We start from the raw sequence: 21285 nt of genomic DNA, 5'->3' as shown, positions 1-21285 counted from the left end.
TGAGCTTTTCACTATCTGAATTCTGAAGCATTCATGAAAACAACATCCTCATGACTTCAACACAGACCACATGCAGGTAGATACAATGCACAATACTGATCTTGTCTCTTCAGGCTGCATTTGAACAGTTAGCCTTCATTTTTTTTTAAAGTTAAATTTGATGTGAGGAATATCTCTGCAGCAGGAAAAAAGTTAAAATCAGTCTGAAATGGCAGTCTGTCAGCATGTAATGTTCGGTGTGTTTTAGCTACTTGCTTCGTAAGACACCGGCATCTATCTGAGATGGGACAACACTTGGGTTTTGTTTTCCTTTACTTTGCTCCTAAAGCATTAAATATTGAATAAGGGGTCAATTATGGTAGCGTTTTTTTTTAACAGGAATCTTGTTCTAATAAAATATTTACGTCACCCGTCATTATTTTCCCAAATGCAATCAGTGTTCGTGTCAGTGCTCCTTGACTGTCATTTGTTGTATGGTACGCAGGCTGGCAATACGACAGTTGAGCAAGCAGGTCCTGCAAGGGGCTCAGCAACATCTCCTTCTAGTTCTGTCCAACTTCCTTTCTCAGGACTATAGCAAATGGTAGAAGATTTGTAGGCTCCCTGTAACAGAACAAAAAGTCATATTAAACGTGGCTTTGGTAAAATCCAAGTCATGCAGGAGCTTTAAACATATTCAGAAGTGACTTGTGGTTTTGAGCTCTGATTTAGGAGCCCTTAAAGAGGTTTTATTTTCATATGGGCTGAGCACCCAGACTTTGCAAATCAGGCTCCTCTACAAGTGCCTTAGGGCTATAAGCATATAGTCCCATAAATCACTTTTGCCAAATATAATCTGTTTTCTATATTACTCCATATAAGTGAATACAGTCTGATAATAACCCATCTAAATAGAAAAGCACAAAGGTGAAAAATACTCTGTGTTCTCCAGAAGCTGAAAACCAAACCAAAACCTGCCCCTGTAGCTACCTCATCCCTCATCTCCTCTCTGTCCCATCTGAATAATATACAGACTAACTGCAAGAACTCAGTAGGAACAAAAGGGTCACTGCAGAAAGCAGATACATACCATACTCCAGCTGTAACCTCCTACAAGGTAAATACTGTCGTCAAGGACTGCACAGCCAGGGCCACTGCGACCCTCCAGAATAGGAGTCTGGAGAATATTCCATTGGTCGCCTTTTGGATCGTAGCATTCCACAAGCATTACATCGAGATGGGAGAAACCTGGATGAGGCCATTGATAAAAGAGTGTATGCATTATGGCACACTGATTTAGTATCTGCTTTACTGTTAAATTTATTAAATTACAGTTGCCATTAGATTATTAAATTTATAATATCATCATTAAACTTTCTTCTAGAAAATACTGCCATATGCATTTAAGCTATTTTCCATAACATTAATGTCTCATTATTTCAGTTCAAATAAATCTGTTGAAGGCTTTTACCATTAGTTCTACAGTCTTCTGCAAATCACAAGTACATGTAAGACACGAACAAATCAGAAAGTAACACCCAGTAATAACCTATCAATGATGCAAGCAGATTCAAACAACATTCCTCTTCATCTATCAGCACTAATGCAAGTTTGAACATGTAGGAAAAGACTGTCCTGGTAGTTTTTCCAAAAGTCAGCAGATGTAATCTAATAAAACGTCAACAGATTAAATCTTGCTCGGAAATCAATTTCTAAGGAATCAAGGCAGAGCTTAGACAACTGATGCTACTTGGTTACAGAGGGACAAGGCGCTTAGCATGACAGATATAATGTTCAGGACCAGTTTCAATTTTCAAGCTGATTTAAAGTGTATCCTAAGCACACAGCTGTGATGTGACAGTCTTTAAGAAGACAGAAAATGTACACATGATGGTCTCATCCTTCCCTGACAGAGAAAATGGCTCCATGCAACTGCTGCTTTGTAGTCACCTAAGGGAAGATGGGTGTCTCAAGCTGCATCAATTAAGTGATTTGAACACAGACACAGACCACATGAGTCCTGATTCCTGTTCCAATATTTCAGCACTTCCCTATCTCACATTACTTCATTATTAGAGCTCTGCAGTAAAATTATGGTTTTCTTAACAGGCTAGGATGCTTTACTTGATGCTGCCATCTTCTCCATCAAGGTATGACAGAAAAGAGAAGTTAGATTTTCTGGAGAAGGGCATTTGGTGATACTGGTAATTCACAATTGTAAGAGTATTATTTATGTCAGGAATGAATAGTTGTGATGAAATGATTTTTCGTTGCTGTGAAGTTTTCAAGGGACCACAGAAAATCCATCACAGTGCACCCAGAATCTGTCAAAAGCTCTGTAACAAACTGCAGCATGCACACGAGTAGCTGTGGTGTGGTAAATGCACTACTAATACTAGTATACAGATCCAGCTGCACAAAGGAGGACTTTGCATGGAGCACTGCTATTGCCCGCTGGTGAAGAATCTGTGGCATTTCATCTGCGCTTTAATCCACTCCCTCCTCCCTTTCCCTGCAGTTCCTCCTTTTGTTTCGCTGTACAGAAGAACCTAGTTTTCCGGAAAGCCCTTCTACTGGACAGCCAGAAGCCTGGATGTTAAATGCCTCTCACAACAGTGAGTAATTCATACATAACAAAGGCACCAAGGCCAACAGCTGCAGAGACAAAAATGCAGTGTTTATTAGAAGTTCCTTCTTTCGCAGAAGATGGTGGGTGAAACTGGGTGGAAGAAAAGGAAGGACAGAAACAATTCAAACCTATGCAAACCAAAGCACGTGCTTCAGCTATAGGAGAGCTATGACATCTTAACTTCTATTTTCCTAGCAGAAAAAAAGCCAGCACTGTGGAGCTCTGCAACCTCTACAGATTTGTAGGTGCATGTGCACAGGCAGCTTTTACCCCCTTCAGTCTGTAAGGTCCAGTTTAGGAACACCCATTGGAACTGGTGGTAGGGAGACCTGTACCTGGCCACAGGGCTCTCTGCACCAGTGCTGTTTACCAGGGAAAATTTCCATCTGAGACATCCCCTACATGCTGCACAGACACTCAGATCTTCAAAGCAGCAAGTAGCTGCACAGTCTCCTGGGGACTCAGGTGCCAGTCATCCGGTACATGGCCTGGTGCTACTGGCACTTAACATCACTTTTTCTTTTGCATTACAATTTCCTCTTTTGTTGTAAGGCTTTTCTTTACTGTTTTTCCAAGAAAGGAGAAAGAGTTAAAATGTTGAATATAAACTGTCAAATATTGTCATGGGACATAGGAGCAGGAGCTGTGCATTTTGTCTGTGTGGCTGTATTAAGCAGAATCTCTTTAGCAGTAATAGCAATGGCATGTAGGTATTAAGACAGAAATACCAGATGCCTAAGCAGTAGCTATTTTATTATGAGCCCTTTTCAAAAGATAAGAAAAAGAGGCCTCTGAAAAGAATTATAATTCACAAGCTACATTTAATACTAGAAAGGGATCTAAAGAGCCTAGTCCTAATATTTAATGGCTAGAGGGGTTTTTTCTCTCTCTCCTCATTAAATCAGGAGCTTGTTTTTGTGTGGTGCTCTGAATAAAGCTCTCTCTAACTGCGCATTTTGGAAAATGATTTACAGAGGAAAATATTGCTGGTACTTTCGGGTCAAAGAATAATCTGTTTGTTTCATTGAATTCTTGGTAATGACAAATTGTCCATGCCTTTGAGTAATGGAAGCTCCCATTTTTATTATCTAAAGCATTCATTACTCATATATTTAATGTACTGTTATAATTTTAAAATAATTTGCATAAAATATTTCTTTAAAATTGCTGGCTCAAGTGTCCTGTTAAATTGTGTTGCTTGTTTTATAATGCACCTAACAATGACTGTCTGACACAAATATTCTTTAGCAGGAGATGGTGGACATCAAAGTGCTTTTTCTCTATTAAAAATGTGACCTTTCAAATGGTTTCCTCCGATTGCATACAGTCGGTCATTCATTACAGCCAAAGTGTGGATTGCTCGCTTTGTGTTCATGTCCTGTTTTCGGGCCCAGACGTCCATCACGGGGTCATAGCAGTACAGCCAGGGGACATACTCTCCATTGTGAACACCTCCTGCAAAACAAATATACATCTGTTAATTAACATTTAAATAGAGACATTGTGCTGCAGCAGGAATTTAGCTCTATGCTTTGGGGTTCGTGGGCTTTTTTGGTGGTGGTGGTAACGGTGGTTTTGGGTTGGGTTTTTTTTGTTGTTGTATAGCAGGAATTATGAAAGACACTGGCCTGAAATATATATTTTGCCATTGTGCACAGCTCCTGCGTGGGCTGCCAAAGGCTGAGGTAAGGAGGACACATAGCGCCACTCATTTGTCTCCAGGTTGTAGCACTCCACGCTGGACAAGTAGCCAGTTTCGTTTCTCCCACCGATTACGTACAAGTTCTTGTCAAGGCGACAGGCATAGAAACTGGCTCTCCTGGAGGACAGGGTGGAACAAAACAAAACAAAACAAAACAAGCCAACACAAACCAATTAGCCACATCAACCACTTTATTTTTCCTCTTCAGCTGCCTGAACTAAGGTAGCAGAAGTGTCCATGCTTACAGCTATCCTAGACACTGTGGGTGCTTTGTTAATCAAAGAGCATGCTCCACATCAAATAAATACTTAACTTTTGGTGGCTAAACAATTAACCATGCATACACCTGGCAGAAAATAGCCCTTTTCAAAGCTGCTTGTTGCTTTTTCAGACCCATGAAAGATAAAAAGTTGCTCATTAATGTCTGGGGCATTACCTTGTAAGGGATGTAACAACTCAGTAAGACAAAGTGAAAAATGAGGTAGATAATGTAACAATAATAAATTATCTTGACATTCACTTTCTTTATGGTCCTTCAAGGGTCATTGTTCCCAATTTACTAAGAGAACCACATCATCAACATTTTTCTTCAATTATCCTTTTTTTGTTCTTTCTGCGGTACTGTACATAGAACAACTTCCCTTACTGTAGGCACAACATTACATTTCCACCCTTTAACTTGAAAGAAGTCTGTCTCCATCTCTGAGAAAAGTTTTAGCCACTTGCAGTAAACAGCTCTAGTATGTCCCAACTCCTCCCCAGACTTCCCTACAGCCATTCTATGGCCAGATGAGCTAGCAAAGCCTGGTGTGCTGTGTCTCTAACCTGCCATCTACCCAGGCACATGTTCTGGAGAGTTTCTTTCAGTGAAGGCAGGAGTAAGTTTTTTCTCCTTTACCCAGCTTCCTATTGTCACAAAGTCTGTGGTATGCTTTAATACTTGGGAGAAACTTCCCTCTTTGCTAAATGTGGCTGAGGCTGGCTGGTGGTTTGTAAGTTGGAGGAGAGGTCAGGCAGACATGAAGACACAGCCATGGGAACAGCAGGGCTTGATGGGCATTCAGATCCAATGCAATGCTGCCTGCTTCTAGCCTTGGTGCAGACCAGACAGGGCTCCTCACCAGCTGGGGTCATTGAGCACCTCCTGTCTCTTTGCTTTCACCTTGCCTGCACATGGGCAGGTTGGACAGTGTGGAACAGCACCCCTTGTTGGGTGGGAGTGGGAAAACCACCACATGGATAAAGCTACTTGAAACAAAGATTGAAATAAGAGGACAGGAATCCTGCTAAGTGCCTCCAGCTCAACTTACGAATTAAATAAGACCATTTAATTTATCTGTCAATGGGTAGATAGAAACTGATGGCATATATTGCTCTGCATGGTCAGGCAGCAAATTGTGCATCTATGTTTTTATCCTGATTTTCTACAGAAACAAAGCTTATTTGATTACACTGTAAGTGTAGCCACATCTCTGCCTGAGTGTTGTCTCCTCAACAAAAAACTGCTGGCTGATTTCACTCTAATTTGACAGAGGGTATAGGTGTTAGAGGCAATCAAGTGCCTATATGCTTCCTGAGAGTATGTGACAGACCAGAGGCATGACAGCCCATAGAGGCCTAAAAAATAGGAAAAGATGCAGACGCCACAACCTATTAGACATCAGAGAGCCTGCATGGGAAGGGACATGTTCTCCAACCCTCCCGTGTCCTGAAGCCACAAACTCACAGGGTGCCCGTTATCAATCCTTTGGGTGCTCACGCATCCACTTGTCTGTCCTTGTGCACCTCTTCTGATGAACCCATTAACAAACTGCTGTTTCCTTAGTTCAGGTTTAATAAACAGAGGTAGGTACAACTGCAGGCATTATTCTCTCAACTAGGATTTCACTGACATTATTCTGAATGTGTACTCCTGATTTCATCCACACAGTGTCACTATAAGGAGCAAAAATGAAAGCGTCAGCGCTTCACTCTTCTGCCTGGATGTGAATATTCCCTCTACAACTCTTGTCACAAATATTTTAAACTTCTGTTTTTTCACTTTTCAATAATACAGTGTGTAAGGGCCATGCTGGTAGATGATGACTTTTTAAAGTGCTGTAAAATATGATTCAGATGAATACAGCAATCTTTACATGACAACTTTCCCCACTAAACTGGGAAGACACTATCCATTCAAATCAGATAACTGAAATGTACCTCAGTATCTGAATATGGACAGTAAGACAATTATTTTGTGGTTTTCTTCAGGATTTGCAAGTACTCAACATTCACTGATCTCTGAAATGCTTTTCCTTCACACCCCTTCACTCAATACTTTGCCTAAGTATACACATATAAACCAGAAGAATTCCTTTCTGATTTCCTGAGATGGTGAATTTATGCTCTGAAACAAGAAATATAACCGTCAGTCTGGGGTTTAAAACCAACCAGTACTATTACTGATCCCACGATACCTGGACTGGTTTCACAGTCACTTCTAGAAGTGATTTTGCTTTTTAAAAATGAAAGTAATCTTGATAAGGGTTAACATTACTATTATTAAAGTCAAAGCCTAAAGTGAAATGTGAAATTGTTTTCTCTCTTTCTGCAGCTATTTTTCTCAGTTCAGTCGGCCTCAGTGAAGATGCTGACCTGCTCTTGTGCTTTTTCAGGTCCTGGCATGACACCATGCTTTTTGCTAGTCTTTAAACAAAAAGCTTTTAACTTGGAATGTAAGAAAAAAGATGTTTTAAATGTTATTACGTTCCATACATCTTTCCCAGCTCTGGGTTGAGCTGGCAAGATGCAACAGTATTGACTAAGGTGTCCAGCTGAGGCTCATGCCACAAGTTCAGACATATCTGCTGCAAAGACCAGTGGGCATGTTGGTCTAACTAAACTGCTCTCCAAAAAGCATCCTATTGCTACTGCACTGTCAGGCATACATGCATTTTGAAAGCTTATGAGTCACTTGCTGCTTCTCTAAACACTGCACACCTGAAAATAGTACATACTTTTCAAAACCATATATTCTTGTCATGTTCTTCAGATGAAAAGAAACCAAACTTGGCTTTAAAGAAAATACACCGATGGCTCTGAATCCATAACGGGATTAGACTTTTCTTTATAGCTCACACAGTAAAATCGATCAGATATGGATTTTAGCATATGAGATAAAAGTTTACTCATCAAATATTTCATACAGATTTTCAACTTGAGAATATACTGCCTGTGAATGAGATCCACATTTACCTGGCAGTCATTTCAAAGGAGCTATTATAGTCTGTCCTGCCAATTATTCTCAGACTAAAATTCCTAAGTAGGTTTTGACTTGATGGACCATAATGACTCAGAAAACCCCATTAAACAGTCTGTCTTGTCAATGGTGCCTGCATTATGCCAACAGAGACAGGGCATGACCCTGTACTCCTGGGAGGGGCGGGGAATAGCCTGTTGACTTTAATGGGAATTCCATCTGTCTAAAGGAGCTGGGAAACTGCACAAAAGCTCTCTCGTTTATATGATCTTCCAAAAACCGGGCCAGACCCTACCTCTGAAAGCTGCAACAACTCTGAGGAAGTCATTAGAGATGAGCAAATAAACCATTAAAAACGTTTTAGAAAGTGTTTAGAAAGATCTGAAAATTCCTGTTTTCCAGCAATACCCCAATGCTCAGGAATATTTAATGAAAAATAACAGGTAAGCCTATGAGTTATGTATCCTGAACAAAAGAGGTGACAATTAATGTTGTCATAGTAAAGCCCCTTGCAGAGGGAACTATGTGTGAGTGGACCATTACATTTAAATGACACTGTAAGGAGCTGAGATGCTAATACATCACAGTTTATTACCGGGCAGCTGCTAAGCAATCACAAGGCACAGCAGAGTTTCTGACTCCTGGTTGAAGGCAGCAACTTCCACCAGGGCACAAGGCAAGCCACATTCCATACCTGTGATTATAACATCATTTTCTAGTGAAACTGGCCACAGCAGATGTGGTAGAACTCCTACTTGCCTGCTTTCTCCAACCCTCAACTATCTACTTCTGCCTCTGAGCTTTGTCAGCCAAATAAACCCAACCACTCAGCCAGCTGCATGTGCTCCTCAGGAGTTTTGCTTACAGATACCCAGAAGGCCTAATTAGGACACAGATTAGGCTCCACCAAATTGCTTCAGGCTCTGTACAAACACTAGTCAGCCTCCACGTTCACTAAGGATGACTTGCACAGTGATGCACAATCTCACACATCCCTCCTGTCCCCCCTGCGCCAGCACCTGAGTCAGCGGTGACTCAGTCTGGGGACCTGAACCAGAGGGGAAGGCCTCTGGGTTTATCTCTGTTTTAAGGTAAATAACCCAATAGTAGGGTTATCCCACAGTGCTGGCAGGAATTAGGGAGAAGGCTGGGTGCTGCTAAACCAGAAGCACCTCTTTAGCTAAAGTACTAGCTCTATTAACAACTGAAAAAGGAAAAGGAATTTCAGTAAATATTTTTTAAAGGATGATGTTATTAATAAAGCCAGAGACTATAATGCTCTATTTATATAGCTAATTTTATCAGTTCACTCAGCTCCAACAGGGAACTTATTCAGATCTGTTCCATTTGCCCTTTTTCATGCACTGGTACAATGCAGTGTTTTTTGGTGACAAGCATCGCCTCTGGTTCTGTATGCGGACTTAGGTCAATCAAACTGAATCGTGAACAAAGGTCCTTCAAAAACTCTACATACTGATATTTTACCTCTGGAAATTGAAAAGACATCCACATTTCCATGTGTCTCCTAATACAAACCTTGAATCACAAGGTTGCGCTGAGTTCAATATATTTATGACTGCTGAACACCTTGACACTGGACAGCCAATAGAAAAAGAACTATAATACTGACAGGACATGGAACAAGGAATATGTCTTAGGAAGACACAGCAAGATCTCTTGTGCATTGGATCCCTGAGAATATGGGTATTGAACTGAAGGATAGACTCTGAATGCTTTTCATGTCACATTATAACTTTGGATCTTCTGCCTTTGAGGGTCTTCTTACAGCACATACATAGTTCAGTTCAGGTTCAGGGGACTTTTTTCCTTCCAGGGTAGGGTTTGGGATCCAGAATTAAGTTTACGCCATCTTTACAGGCCACTGCTCAAGTCCACATGCACATCTGCAGACTGATTTATATGCATTGAGAGTAGCTTCATTCAAAGACCACCTAGGATCAAGAGTCTTCTGACAAGGGAGGACATGTTCAGGAGAGCCTTTCATGGCTGGCATGATGAAACAGGATGGAGTCTACATATAAAGGTTTCAGTTCCCTATAAGACATCTGACTATAATTACTGCTTGTTTACTGCAAACTCAGCATGACACTTCAGTCAGGGAACATGACAGGACACTATGGAGACTTCAGAAAAATCCTTCAGACCATATTCAGGCAACCAGTAATTGCACACAGTCCATGGTTATTTTGCATGAGTTAGCACTGCAGGGTTTGGCATCTGGAGTTTTGAACTCGGAAAGTTCAAAAAAATTAGGAGACAAATGGGATGCAACTGCATGCTGCAGTTTTATCTCAGTATTTTCAATACTTCTGTAGGCCTCCTTATGCCCAGAACTAAGCCAAACTTCAGCTGCCCTAAGGATGATAAAACATATATTGAAAAACACATAGCAGGTTTTTACCTCTCTTGCATGGGTGGAAGTTGTATCCAGCTGTTAAACCTGGGATCGTATCGGCTAACAAAGTTTGTACTGTGTTTCCCTGTAAAGATAGATTATTTTGACACTCAGCTCTTTGTTTCATGTATTTAACATCATGATTGTAATATATATTACATATACTTCACAAGTTGAAAGCTTTTATGAAGGGTTCCCCCTTTTACAACAATGTATGATTACCTTATGTGTACAGTAATAATTCAACAAATGGGGCACTGCAAGGTTTGAATTAGCAATTGCTAGCAGTAAAAGCAGATAGAGATTATTCTTGCTCTCTGTAATAAGATCTTGAAAATGTGTATTTAAATTTACTTATAGATGCTGTGATACTTTCACAGCCACAATAAATCACAGCACTAAACAAAATCACTGCCCAAAAGAAGGCATCCCCATGGTATTTCTATGGCTGGAGTGTTTTGTTTCAGATAAAAAAATCAAAGGGAGAACATGTGCTTTTCTTTCTCCTCACATCATCTTTATATGGAAAATTGTAAAAAAGCATTGTGCAAATAACCAGGAGCTGCATAAGCCACCAGCATCGGGTATGCAGTGTTTGCACTAGATGGTTTATTCCACCATGTACTTCCAGTGTAAGTTAGAAGGAATTACACATGTGCATCCAAGGGGGAATACATTCTTAAGAGTTTTATTCCAAGTGTGTTAGCTAAAATACGTAACATGAGCAACACACACCAGCTAACTAGCTTATCCCTGCTGTCAAGCCTAAGAACTGTGTTCATGTCTTCGCGATATTAAGATTTCACCTTATTTTACATGCAGATTGACATCAAAGCAAGAAAACTGAAGCAAGAGAGTGTATGGCAATTTCCTGTAACACCTGAGACTTCAACAGATGAGGATCTCGGAAACAAAAACCTTTGTTTATGTACGTGTGACTAAAAAATTGAATTAGAGGCTTCACAGGCCAGCAGAATAACCCGAGTGCGTATGTCACAGTTCTATAAATGGTCACTGGGTATTCTACAAGGTGAATATTTTTGCATTGGACAAGCCTCTGTAGGATTGGCTCGCTTTGCATGTTTCATTCCACACTTACTTCAGCATGTGTAAACAGACCATCAAGATTGTAGAGAAGAATAATGATACAGCTAGAATTTATATTCGTAATAACTTAAGATCATGTTCTACAAGAAAACAGAGGAAGAAACCATGTTGACCACTCTGTCTGGAAGCACACTCATTCCCTCGCTATGTTACAAGCATGTTCTACATGAGCAGGGTAAAGCAGAAGACTGATAAATAATGCAGCATTTCCCTTCAAATCCAGCGAGGTGCCTAATGAGGGCCAAAGCCCTTTATGCTGAGCACCACTCAAACACATCTCAAGACACAGAGGGAGATCCCTATACACTAAGGGTAACTGGTCATTTTGCCACTGTGCTTAGTGAAGCGAGGCTTTGGGCTTGGTCCCTGTCTGAATTCCTTTAGTCTAAACAGACAATTTACAGAGGCACCGAGAGCTATAGATTGAATAAATAGTAAAGCAGTAACAGCAGGTATCTAACTGGCTCTAGGTCTTACTATTTAGAACATTTATTAACCTATTTCTATTTTAAAAAGCAGGATTTCAAAGTAATGTAAGCACTGATCAAAAGTCTGGACTTCTAGCAGAAGTTTTATTGCTGCCATATTGACTACATCTTTCAGAGCTACTGAGGACTTCAGTGGTCACTGGTTGTATAGCAGCTTTTTAATTGCTGTGATACAAACCTATGATTTGAGGACCTTGGCCTCCTAACATAACATGTGTCATACACATATTCACTACAAATACCATGTATGTAGAAGACTGTATAATGCAGGGTAGAAAGAGAAGAGTTCCGTGAGCCTAGCGTGGGAAGTAACACAGGATATGGTTCTGGTCACTTCATGGGAACGGAGATGAAATCAAACCAGGACAGGCACAAGAGGCAGAAGAGCTACTATGGCAACAGGAAGATCAGAAAGTTTACCTTATGGCAGGAGACAAAGAGCTTGGCTTGTTACACCTAGGAAAACAAAAGCTGAGATGGCATAGGAGCGTCATCTGTAATACATTAGAGGAACAAATCTCCAGAAGGGGAAACGCTGTTACGCTAAAGGCCAACTTTGGCATGAGAACAAGGTGATTTAGATGCTCAAAGAATACGTTTTACTGGAAATTAGAATAAGCCTCCCAGTCACTTAGAGCAACTGGATTCTGTAACAGTTTTCCAATAGGAGTAGTTGGAACTAAAAATTCATCTGCTTTTTGAATGCATCTTAGAATATTCACAAAATGGGACCATATGATGCCTGTGATGGCAGGATAAGGACTCGACGACCTACTTAAGCTGCCTGGTGTTACTGGTCTGACTCCAGTTTAGCTTCGGAATTCAGTTTGAAAAAGAACTGTGTCTATTATTTTGCCTTGCTCATCAGTCGGGAGGTTACAGATGTTAGGAAGCACCTGTCAGAACACAGAAACTGTGACAAGTGATCAGCAATCAGCAGTAGCAAAGCGGGACGATGGGACAAAAGGAGGTAGATGCTGCTCTCTGCTTTCTACAGGAAGGTCTTTGCAGCCATACCAGAAGGTGGTGGGCTCTGAAGGTTATGAAAGTTGGTCTTAAATCCATGCCTGTGTCCTACAAGCTGCTCTCATCAGTGTGTACTCATGCAGCGATCCCTTGTGACTGGAAAGGCGCAGCCACAGGAGGATGTGAAAAAGTGAGAAAAAATATCTCCCATGCTCTCTAGGTTGTCAAAAAGTCACAGGAGCAGCACAGAGGGGACACGGACATTTTTCAGGGCCCATCCAGCTTCCCAAGAGTCTGCTGGTCGGATGGCTAAGGAAATACATGGTGCTGCTTCCCCAAATATCAAGGATATTTCTTTCCACTGGAAAAACACCTGGCACATTCTCATTCAAATTGAAACCCTTGGAATGCTCTGGCAAGACAGTTCCAGATAGGTCCATCTGAAGCCCCTTCTGTGCTATGAGGGTAACAGACAAGGGCCTTTACATAAATCCAAGCAGGTATGTGTGAGCAGTTCCCATGTAGCTGCATAATTAGAGCAAATCAGTTTCAAGAAAGAACTAGCCCAACAACAGAACAGGATTTATGCTTTCAGGTTGACTTTTTGTGACAAGTAAGATCCATTTCTCAGAGTAAATTCATAAAGAGATCAGTATTAGCAATGCTCCTACCTCTATTATTCCTATCTTTTCTACAGAAAAATCACATACTGGTATACACAGAACATGGAAGCTGTCTCTGCAACATCTTCAGCTCAGGAGTTGATCTGGGTGATCATCTCACAAACAGTTGTGCTTGACTCCTATCTCAGATGCAGGATATGTACTCCATCTAACATCTCTCCATCACTTTGTGACTCAGTTTCCACATCTTTAAAATGTGCCTAATTATACTTCTTTTATCCTCTGTGTGACATGGCTGTTTAATTATAAACTGCCTGGAACAACCTCTTATCTATATACCTACCACCAAGCACAACAGGGGCCTTCAGCTGTTGGATGTAGATGATGGTCCTAATAATAATTGTCATTAATGATACCATGTTATCTCATGTTTAATATAAAGGAGATTCAAAGATAGAACTAAAGGGCTCTTCTCCTGAGACATTTAGGGATAATTTTAACTATACTGGAAATGTGCTTATAGGGTGGACTAGATTGTTTGTCTCAGGTTTTAGGAAGTGAACAGATGTAACAATTTTCTATAATTTGGTTTAGTGCAGATGCTGAAATGGGGCATTCACAATAAAATATATGCAGTATATGTAATTTCAGCTGGATCCTCTGGTGTTTTAAAGTAAAAATGTGTACCTGCAAGCTGTTTTATGGTTTCTCAGTCATAATTATCTCTGTTACACAGACTGCTACAACTACAACTCTTTCTTCGTGTGCAAGCTTTTTAACAATGTCTTGACAATTTTGTGAATTTTGCAAGGCATGGTATTCTCCTTTTGCTTTGCTCAGAAGCCTGTTAAATTGTTTAATTTCTCTTTGCGGTAAATTTATGAAGTAATCAAATCAAAGAAGGTAGCAGCAGATAATCTATATGAGAAGCTCTTGCACAAGACTAAAAAAGGACCAGTTTAAGAATCTCAGAGTCTAGATAATTAACACATTAACAACTTGAGCTGCGAGTACCTTGTTTGACAATAGGAAAGAAGTATTCATCTACTGCAATTGCATTATTATATTATGACTAGAAGGAGACTGGAAATGAAGGTTAAAATTCTTAACAGCTGCTGCTTGGTGCATGCACTTGAAAGAGTCTGTTCTGCTGCCTGTGGCATTTCCCAAGGGATGTGGGAGCTGATGAATGACAGAGATACTAATGCTGAAGTACCAGATACTTTTTACATTAATATCTAAAAGTAGCCTTTATTAGGTTCAACAATTAGGCTGAAGGTCCTCAAAATCCCTTGCTAGTGACTACATTTGCTGACCTGACAGACAGACACAGGCAGGCAGATGCTGTCTCTGCCTTTTAATATTCTATACATACCATTAGGGTTCCATTGGTCTTCTCCTCCCAGCACAAATAAGAAGTTTTCCACTTCCACAACACAGTGATGGGCACTGTTATATGGCATAACTGCAAGGAAAGCAAGAATTCTTTGTCAGCTCAGGGCACTGATTCTATCAAATATTTCCAAAGGTACAAAATACAACACTAAGATTACATCTGTATGAAATAATAGAGGAATGCATCACCCCAAGCATGTACGTCCACTGACTTAGCAGCAGACAAAGCCACTTATTAGTAATCTTACATTATTCAATCCTGCAAACAATTAAGGAAAAAACCTGGAATTCTGGTCCCCCAGTGCCCTCCTTCCCCCAACCAAGCACCATATATACTCTTCCAAAAGCAACTTGTAAAAAAGGGTGAAGTTGCCTGAAATTTCCCTGAAAATAAGCAGATGCTAGGAATCCTAGTAGGCTAGGAAGCATTAAAAAAACTCTCAGCCCAGCTTTGTTCTGCTGCTAATGTTTCCAGAAGAAGAGTCAGTATGTTCAGTAGCTTTCTATTACACAGCAATGAACAAGCTGCATTTCCATACAGTTTTAAGTTTTTAAATTAAGGTCCTGCTGATTTAATGCCTTTTCCAAATGTATACGCTTAATTTCCTGTACAATGCCATTAGCAGCACAATCACACATTTTCTATTCATCTAATCAGGAAGCCCTTTGTTAACAAAGATCAAAACTGTGGCATTAGGTTTACAATATCTGGTTTTTGGGGAGGTGTCGCAATTACTATGGACCAGCTACAGTCACAACAATCCATTTTTTAAAATTTACATTTTTCACTGCAAATGGGCATAAAATAAGGACAAAAATAAGGACATAATATACACATATTACTGTGGTGTGCTATACGGCACTACTGTGATATTATACAGTAAATGTAAACTTACACAGCATTAGTTATCATACCACATAGAGTAGTTTTGGCCCAGTGACACCAGTAGGAAAAATGATGTCCTTGTTCAGCTCATCATATGGGCACCTTAAATCTAGGTGAGGACAAATGGGGAGGTGATGTGCATGTACAGGCAGGGAACTTATTGCTTGACACGGATCAACAGAGCACTTAGGAAACCAGTGCAGTGGGAAATCAATATGACTCAGGGCCAGCTCTTACTTTGTGCTCTTTTGCCAATGCCAGAAAAAAAAAAAGGAAAAAAGAGGCAGCCTATCTCACACTTGGATTATTTTGGGTGATATATCTCTCATTTCATTTGTTTTATTATCTTTTATTTTTCTCAGAATGCAGTTGTGCAGTATAGCATATGCAAATAATAATAAGAAATACGCACAGCTTTGTTATTTAGGACACATTTTCTTAAAGATCAAGTGGGCTCATTTAAGCCTCTTACTGAAGTTTTTCCAAGGCAATGATGAATAAGTAAGGTATGTTTTTAGTTTCTGGTAAAGGTCGAATATCATTTTCATGGTGCTTTTGCAAGTTATGAGAGTGAAACAGTTCTTAAATTGGGCAGTCAGGTACAGTGAAAGTTCATTAAGGTTATTTGCTACTAGTACAGTTTATATAATTGGGAAGTAATCCTATACATAAGATTTAATACTACCTAGAGATTCCTACAGTGGGATGGAAGAATGAAAACATACTTTTGCTATCTTCTTAGTCCCCATATCACATTTATCTCATTCTTTAACTGCAGACATCTTCCTATTTTAAAATCTCTCTCAAAACCCCCGCACCTTCCTTGATTTAGGGATGCTTGTACTATACACAATGAATTTCAGTCTCCCATGGGAAATTTGCCATCTTCTTTAGATGCTTTTCGGAACCCCTCCTTTCAAGAAGAGACTTCCCCCAGAAGAGACTGCAGGGGTTTACCTAATCCAATGCTCTATTACGGTTTCCAGTTAGGTCCAAGCCTGTGGTTGTACCCTCAACCAGGCTTTTCTGCTGGTCAGTATGGAGAGATGTAGGCTTTATCAAAAGAAGTGGCTGCAGGCAGCACACATGCATATTTTTCACATGTGTTTTCATTTTTGCAAATTTAATTTTTTCATTTTTGCAAACACTTTTGTTTATTTATCCTCCATATTGAAAAAAAACAGGACCAGTAGAGGAAGAAATTATATTTTAAGTTTTTCTGCAGTTCTCATGCATAGAAACTACACAGTAAGACTCCCACCCTTATGATGATAATTACATCTTGAAAACTAAGGGCTTAATCCTGATTCCTACTTAAATTGATGGCAACACTCCCTCTGATACAGGTTTGGAACCAAAGGGAAGCTTGCCCTAGAAAGGAAAGTAGTATTTGGGCTTCAGAAGGAAAGGTGACTGCAGTAAAACACTGCAGACCTTTACTATGATCTTTGTTTCTCACAGAGCTTTGGGAAAAACTCTGTTCCTGGTCTCATGAATCTTCCCATGGGGCTGGAGGGAGCTGGGCAAACCAGGGAGGATGAAGCAACAGTGGGGACATCTAAGAGAGAAGGAATTTCGACACTGATATTGTGACATCACCAACACTGCAGTCTTCCTCCTTCACCATTTTCAGGTCCCTCAGAATCCTTAGTTATACACAGAAATCAAAACCATGGGAACGAACAGGGTTTTTTTACCACTACAAACACCCCTTGAAAGCACCAGAAAACTTGTGCTTTAAAATGTTTCTTATGAATGCACACCCATAAAGGATCTAGCTTTTGGTAGATACAGTCAAAATTACATGGGAACAAGCATGCTACATTTATTCTCTAGTAGGAAACATCTTCTCAAACTCGCTGGGCTTGCCAGGGTGTAACAGGAAGAATTTGACCCACCACATACTCTGGCCAGGCTTTCATTAGTTTTATAGAAGCCTTTGCTGTTTTCTTTAGTAATGTGAAAATCCCATCTTCTCATTTCTCCATTTCAACTCAGTGGAACACCTGCCTGCCCCACGAAAAGGGTATTTGAAGAGAAGTTTGTACGCCACGCTCAAGCACAGCCCGGTGTGAGTTTTTAGCGTGTCAGTCAGTGAGTTAGAGGGAAAGGGTAAGGAGAAGCTAATCAGGATGAAATGAGATTAAAGGCTGTCTAATTTTACAGCAACTGTGATCCATCAGCCACTGTGAAAGTGACAGTGGAAATGAATGATGGAGACAGACAGGTGGGGCTGTACATTTCACTGATTTATCCTCAAATGCACTGGGCCTTATTTTATTGAGTGAACATGACCGCATTTATCATGACTGTCATCTAAACCCACTTCCCTCCATTTAAAAAGGTCACTTTACTAGGAGGGAGTAGGATAGAGGCACTTTCAAAACAGATTTAAAATTTAATAACACATGTTTATAAAACCCTGGGCAAGAATTCTCAACTTTATTAAAGACTGATTTAAAATGAAGGAGAAAAGACTATTAAAAAGAGGAGAAAATGAAAACAAGCCATGGTCATCTGCAAAACATGCTTACTTACCAAGGTGATGGGTGCCAGAGAATTACGTGAGATGGACACATATATACAGATTAGTTGGAGTGAGCAGAAACCATCTTTTCTAAACTTCTGCCTCTCATACACTTCCCAAAGCTTGGGAGTCCCATGGTTAACAAACTTATGCTTTCCTGGACCAAGAGCACAAACGAATCCAAGCAGCTATACAGAAGACAACAGCCCCACCAGTCCCCTTCCCGTGCAATTCATGTATGATTGGTAACAGACCCTTGCTAAGGTGGGAGGTAATTTCTCATGTACAGACTTGTAACATGCAGAGTTTCTAGGTCAAAAGGAAATGGGTGATTTATGCTTGAGAATGATCTGGAAGGCAGTGGAGCCCAAGACCACAGTGGTGTATGCTAAGAAATACTTCACAAACACCAGTGACATTGTGCAGAAGGTGACACTCTTGGATGTTCTTCAGATATAGGTGGAAGACACAGCAGCACTCTGCACACCAGGACAGCTGTCCCAAGCAAAAGCTTCTCATGTATCCCAAACCTTAGCTAAGGAAAGGCACCAGACAGTTTTCTGGGACCTATGGCTTATAACCAAATGCTTATGAAATCAACACTCCCAACCATTACATACATTACATACAAGGTCACCCAGATGCAATGATGCTCCAAAGGCACCTCCAACTTTTGTATGGGGGTGACACCTAAAAGGCAATAGAATGTGCTGTTTGTCTTACCCGGTTTTGTGTAATTTCTGCCAAAAATCTCACATTTAGGAAACAGCATCTGGTTGCTCTCCATACATCAATCAAGGTGTCATCAGTTCCTCCTTCTCCTTACATCTCCCCTTGTCTATCATCACTTCAACACTAACTAGAGCAGGGAAGAAGGGGGAACAGGAATGGCATTTCTCAAGACAAGAGGAGGGATGAGCTCTGGTCCCAGGAGACCTGAAAGCTGTGATACAGACCATAGCCGTTCCCTGCTCTGCTTTCAGAACCTACTCTTGAGTCTTCAAAATTAAAAAAAACAAACAAACAAACCAATAAAAAAAAAAAAACAAACCAAAAACCCCATAGATTTTTCACTTCCCTGAACTGTTCAGCTGCTTAGGATATAGGAGATACTTTAAGGAAAGCCAAGACATCTCGTCCTCAGCTACTGCACAGCTTGAGCATAGCCCCTTCAAGACTCAGTACGCACCAAGAAGTCATGTTTTTCATCTCTAATAACCTGTGCAGATGATGCAAGAGACAAGTGCATTTCCAGAACCAGGATGTCATTATCAGAGGACATATGGAGTCAATAATGACCTTCCACAATATTAACAGTCTCACCTGTTGGCTACATAATATTCAGCTACTGCTATTTGAAAACTGGTTATTTCCACGGCTCTCCAGAGGGCAAAGTAATGTGAGAAGATGTCTCTTTCCAGTACAGAAGACACCTACAAACTCACTTCAGGAGACTGCGATTTGCTCATGGCAGAGATACAATATTAATTTAATTCCCAACCCCTTCTGCAAAATGCTGGCCAGACCACAGCTGGTCCAATTATTTCTTGAGAACAGAGTGTCAGATACTGTTCACCTTTCTTTGGTTCATACATCATTTGCAGGAAAACTATGCATTTATTACTGAATGTTACTTGTTACTTCTCACCAAGGAGGTTATATAAATAAAAGCTAGGATTCCTCTGTGAATTGTTCACTTCAATTGTTTGTTATTTAATAACTGTGGGGAAAGACTAACCACAATAAGTATGAAATTCTTGCCTCAGTGAACAGGGTGGGAGCTTTACCATTGACCTTAAAGGCAACAGGTTTTTCACCTACTGGTATTTTCTGCTCAAAAGATAATGAAACAAAGTCAAAAGAGAATAAGCAACAGTAGATGGCAAATACCTCAGTTAAAATTCCTAAGGCCAAACTACACCCTGTCACCTCAAACTCAAGCAAATACATGTAAAGTCTTTTTCTCTAGTAACACACCAATGACAACCTTCAGTCTGAGCTCAACTCAGTGGGAAGCCTAGGAGAAGCCAACAGCAGTGACCAGAAAATCTTAACACGAAGTACTGTGCCTTGAAGTCACCTTTAACAAATAACTGACATAGCCCTGGTCCAGCTGCGCCACAGAGAACTCTATCAGCTCAGCCAGAAACTTCACAACCTCTTCATCCCCGTGCCAGTTTTGTGGCTACTCTGTTCAAGCCATTGCAGGCAAGATGAGCACAGGGCAGCTCAGTTCATCTAGGACACAGTCCCTGCTTCAACTGAGGCTGCAGGTAAGTAAAGGTAATACCACCCCAAACCTACCCTCTATTCAAGAAAACATAAGCAGTAAGAAAGAGTTATCTGAACAGATGAAAGTCCTTGTAAAAATTCACAACACAGTGAACGGTATTTCATATAATTAAGATATTTCATTTGAATTATTTCACATTATGAATGTATTTCTCATTAATGAAAGTAACATTTTTTTTTTTCATTTAAATGCCAGGAGTTATTATTTTGATCCATTCTCTGGAATAACACCACCCAGGCTTTTTCAGTGCAGTTCTCAGTTTAGTCGTTTTAATTGGCTACATTTTTCCTATGTGAGCATCTAAAGTAAGCCACTTGAATTTATGCTGACACATCAGATGGGGCAAACATAGCATCAGGAATAGGTGGCATGCTCAGCTCCCCCCTGAAATAAATTGTTTTAAAGCTACTTGGATGCAAGTTCTGAGTACAGACCTGTCTGCTTCAATGGGTGAAATTCACCCTGTGGCAGAATGTTCTACTGGGTTTTCAGCGACTGTTTGCAAGGACACATTTTAGCTCTATATTTTCAAAGCTACAAGCACCCACTTGGATTTCATTTGAATAATAAAATAAAGCTATCTACTCAGATCAATGGTGTCTGAATAAAGTAGGAAAATAGTGCATTCCCGCCTTAAAAACTGACGTTCCTGCACCAAAATCCTGCACCGTTGTGTCGGGAGACACTTCACCGACATTGTGATTCACGCAATGTTAACCTCCGCAATGGCTGCTCCCCCGTAAAATATGCCATGTACCTACTCAGCCCTGGACTTAAAGGTAGAGCCCAACATCCCAATGTGACATCTCGTCACATTGTCACAGTCTCGGGATGAAACATTCATGTGTGACATTTCGCACAACAGAATCTCCTCATGGACCAAATGATGAATAGTCCCTGATGGGACAAAATCACAGCAGAGTTGCCAGAAAGCTCCAGAAAGAAATACTATTATGTCCCACTGGAGGCTTTCAGATCCTCCAAGATGTCAGCTCAAGGACATGTATTCCCTTTTCTAACAGTGCCACAGGATGTA

General features: G+C 40.4%; 1 protein-coding gene across 1 annotated transcript in view; it reads right to left on the bottom strand.

Moving 5' to 3' along the window:
* Window positions 1–303: 303 nt before the first annotated feature.
* KLHL14 (kelch like family member 14) overlaps window positions 304–21285 on the bottom strand; it is a 64485-nt gene continuing 43503 nt past the window's right edge. The window contains exons 3-8 of the mRNA XM_034065080.1: window positions 14524–14613; window positions 9971–10049; window positions 4237–4427; window positions 3905–4063; window positions 1070–1227; window positions 304–603 (exon numbers count right to left, since the gene is read on the bottom strand). Of these exons, the coding sequence (XP_033920971.1) occupies window positions 463–603; window positions 1070–1227; window positions 3905–4063; window positions 4237–4427; window positions 9971–10049; window positions 14524–14613 (818 nt within the window). The 3' untranslated portion in view covers window positions 304–462. The remainder of the gene's footprint in view (window positions 604–1069; window positions 1228–3904; window positions 4064–4236; window positions 4428–9970; window positions 10050–14523; window positions 14614–21285) is intronic.

This window comes from Melopsittacus undulatus, chromosome 1, assembly GCF_012275295.1.
Source record: "Melopsittacus undulatus isolate bMelUnd1 chromosome 1, bMelUnd1.mat.Z, whole genome shotgun sequence".
Lineage (NCBI taxonomy): Eukaryota > Metazoa > Chordata > Aves > Psittaciformes > Psittaculidae > Melopsittacus > Melopsittacus undulatus.
Note: the sequence above shows the minus strand (reverse complement) of the source record. Positions and strands in the feature narration are given on the sequence as shown.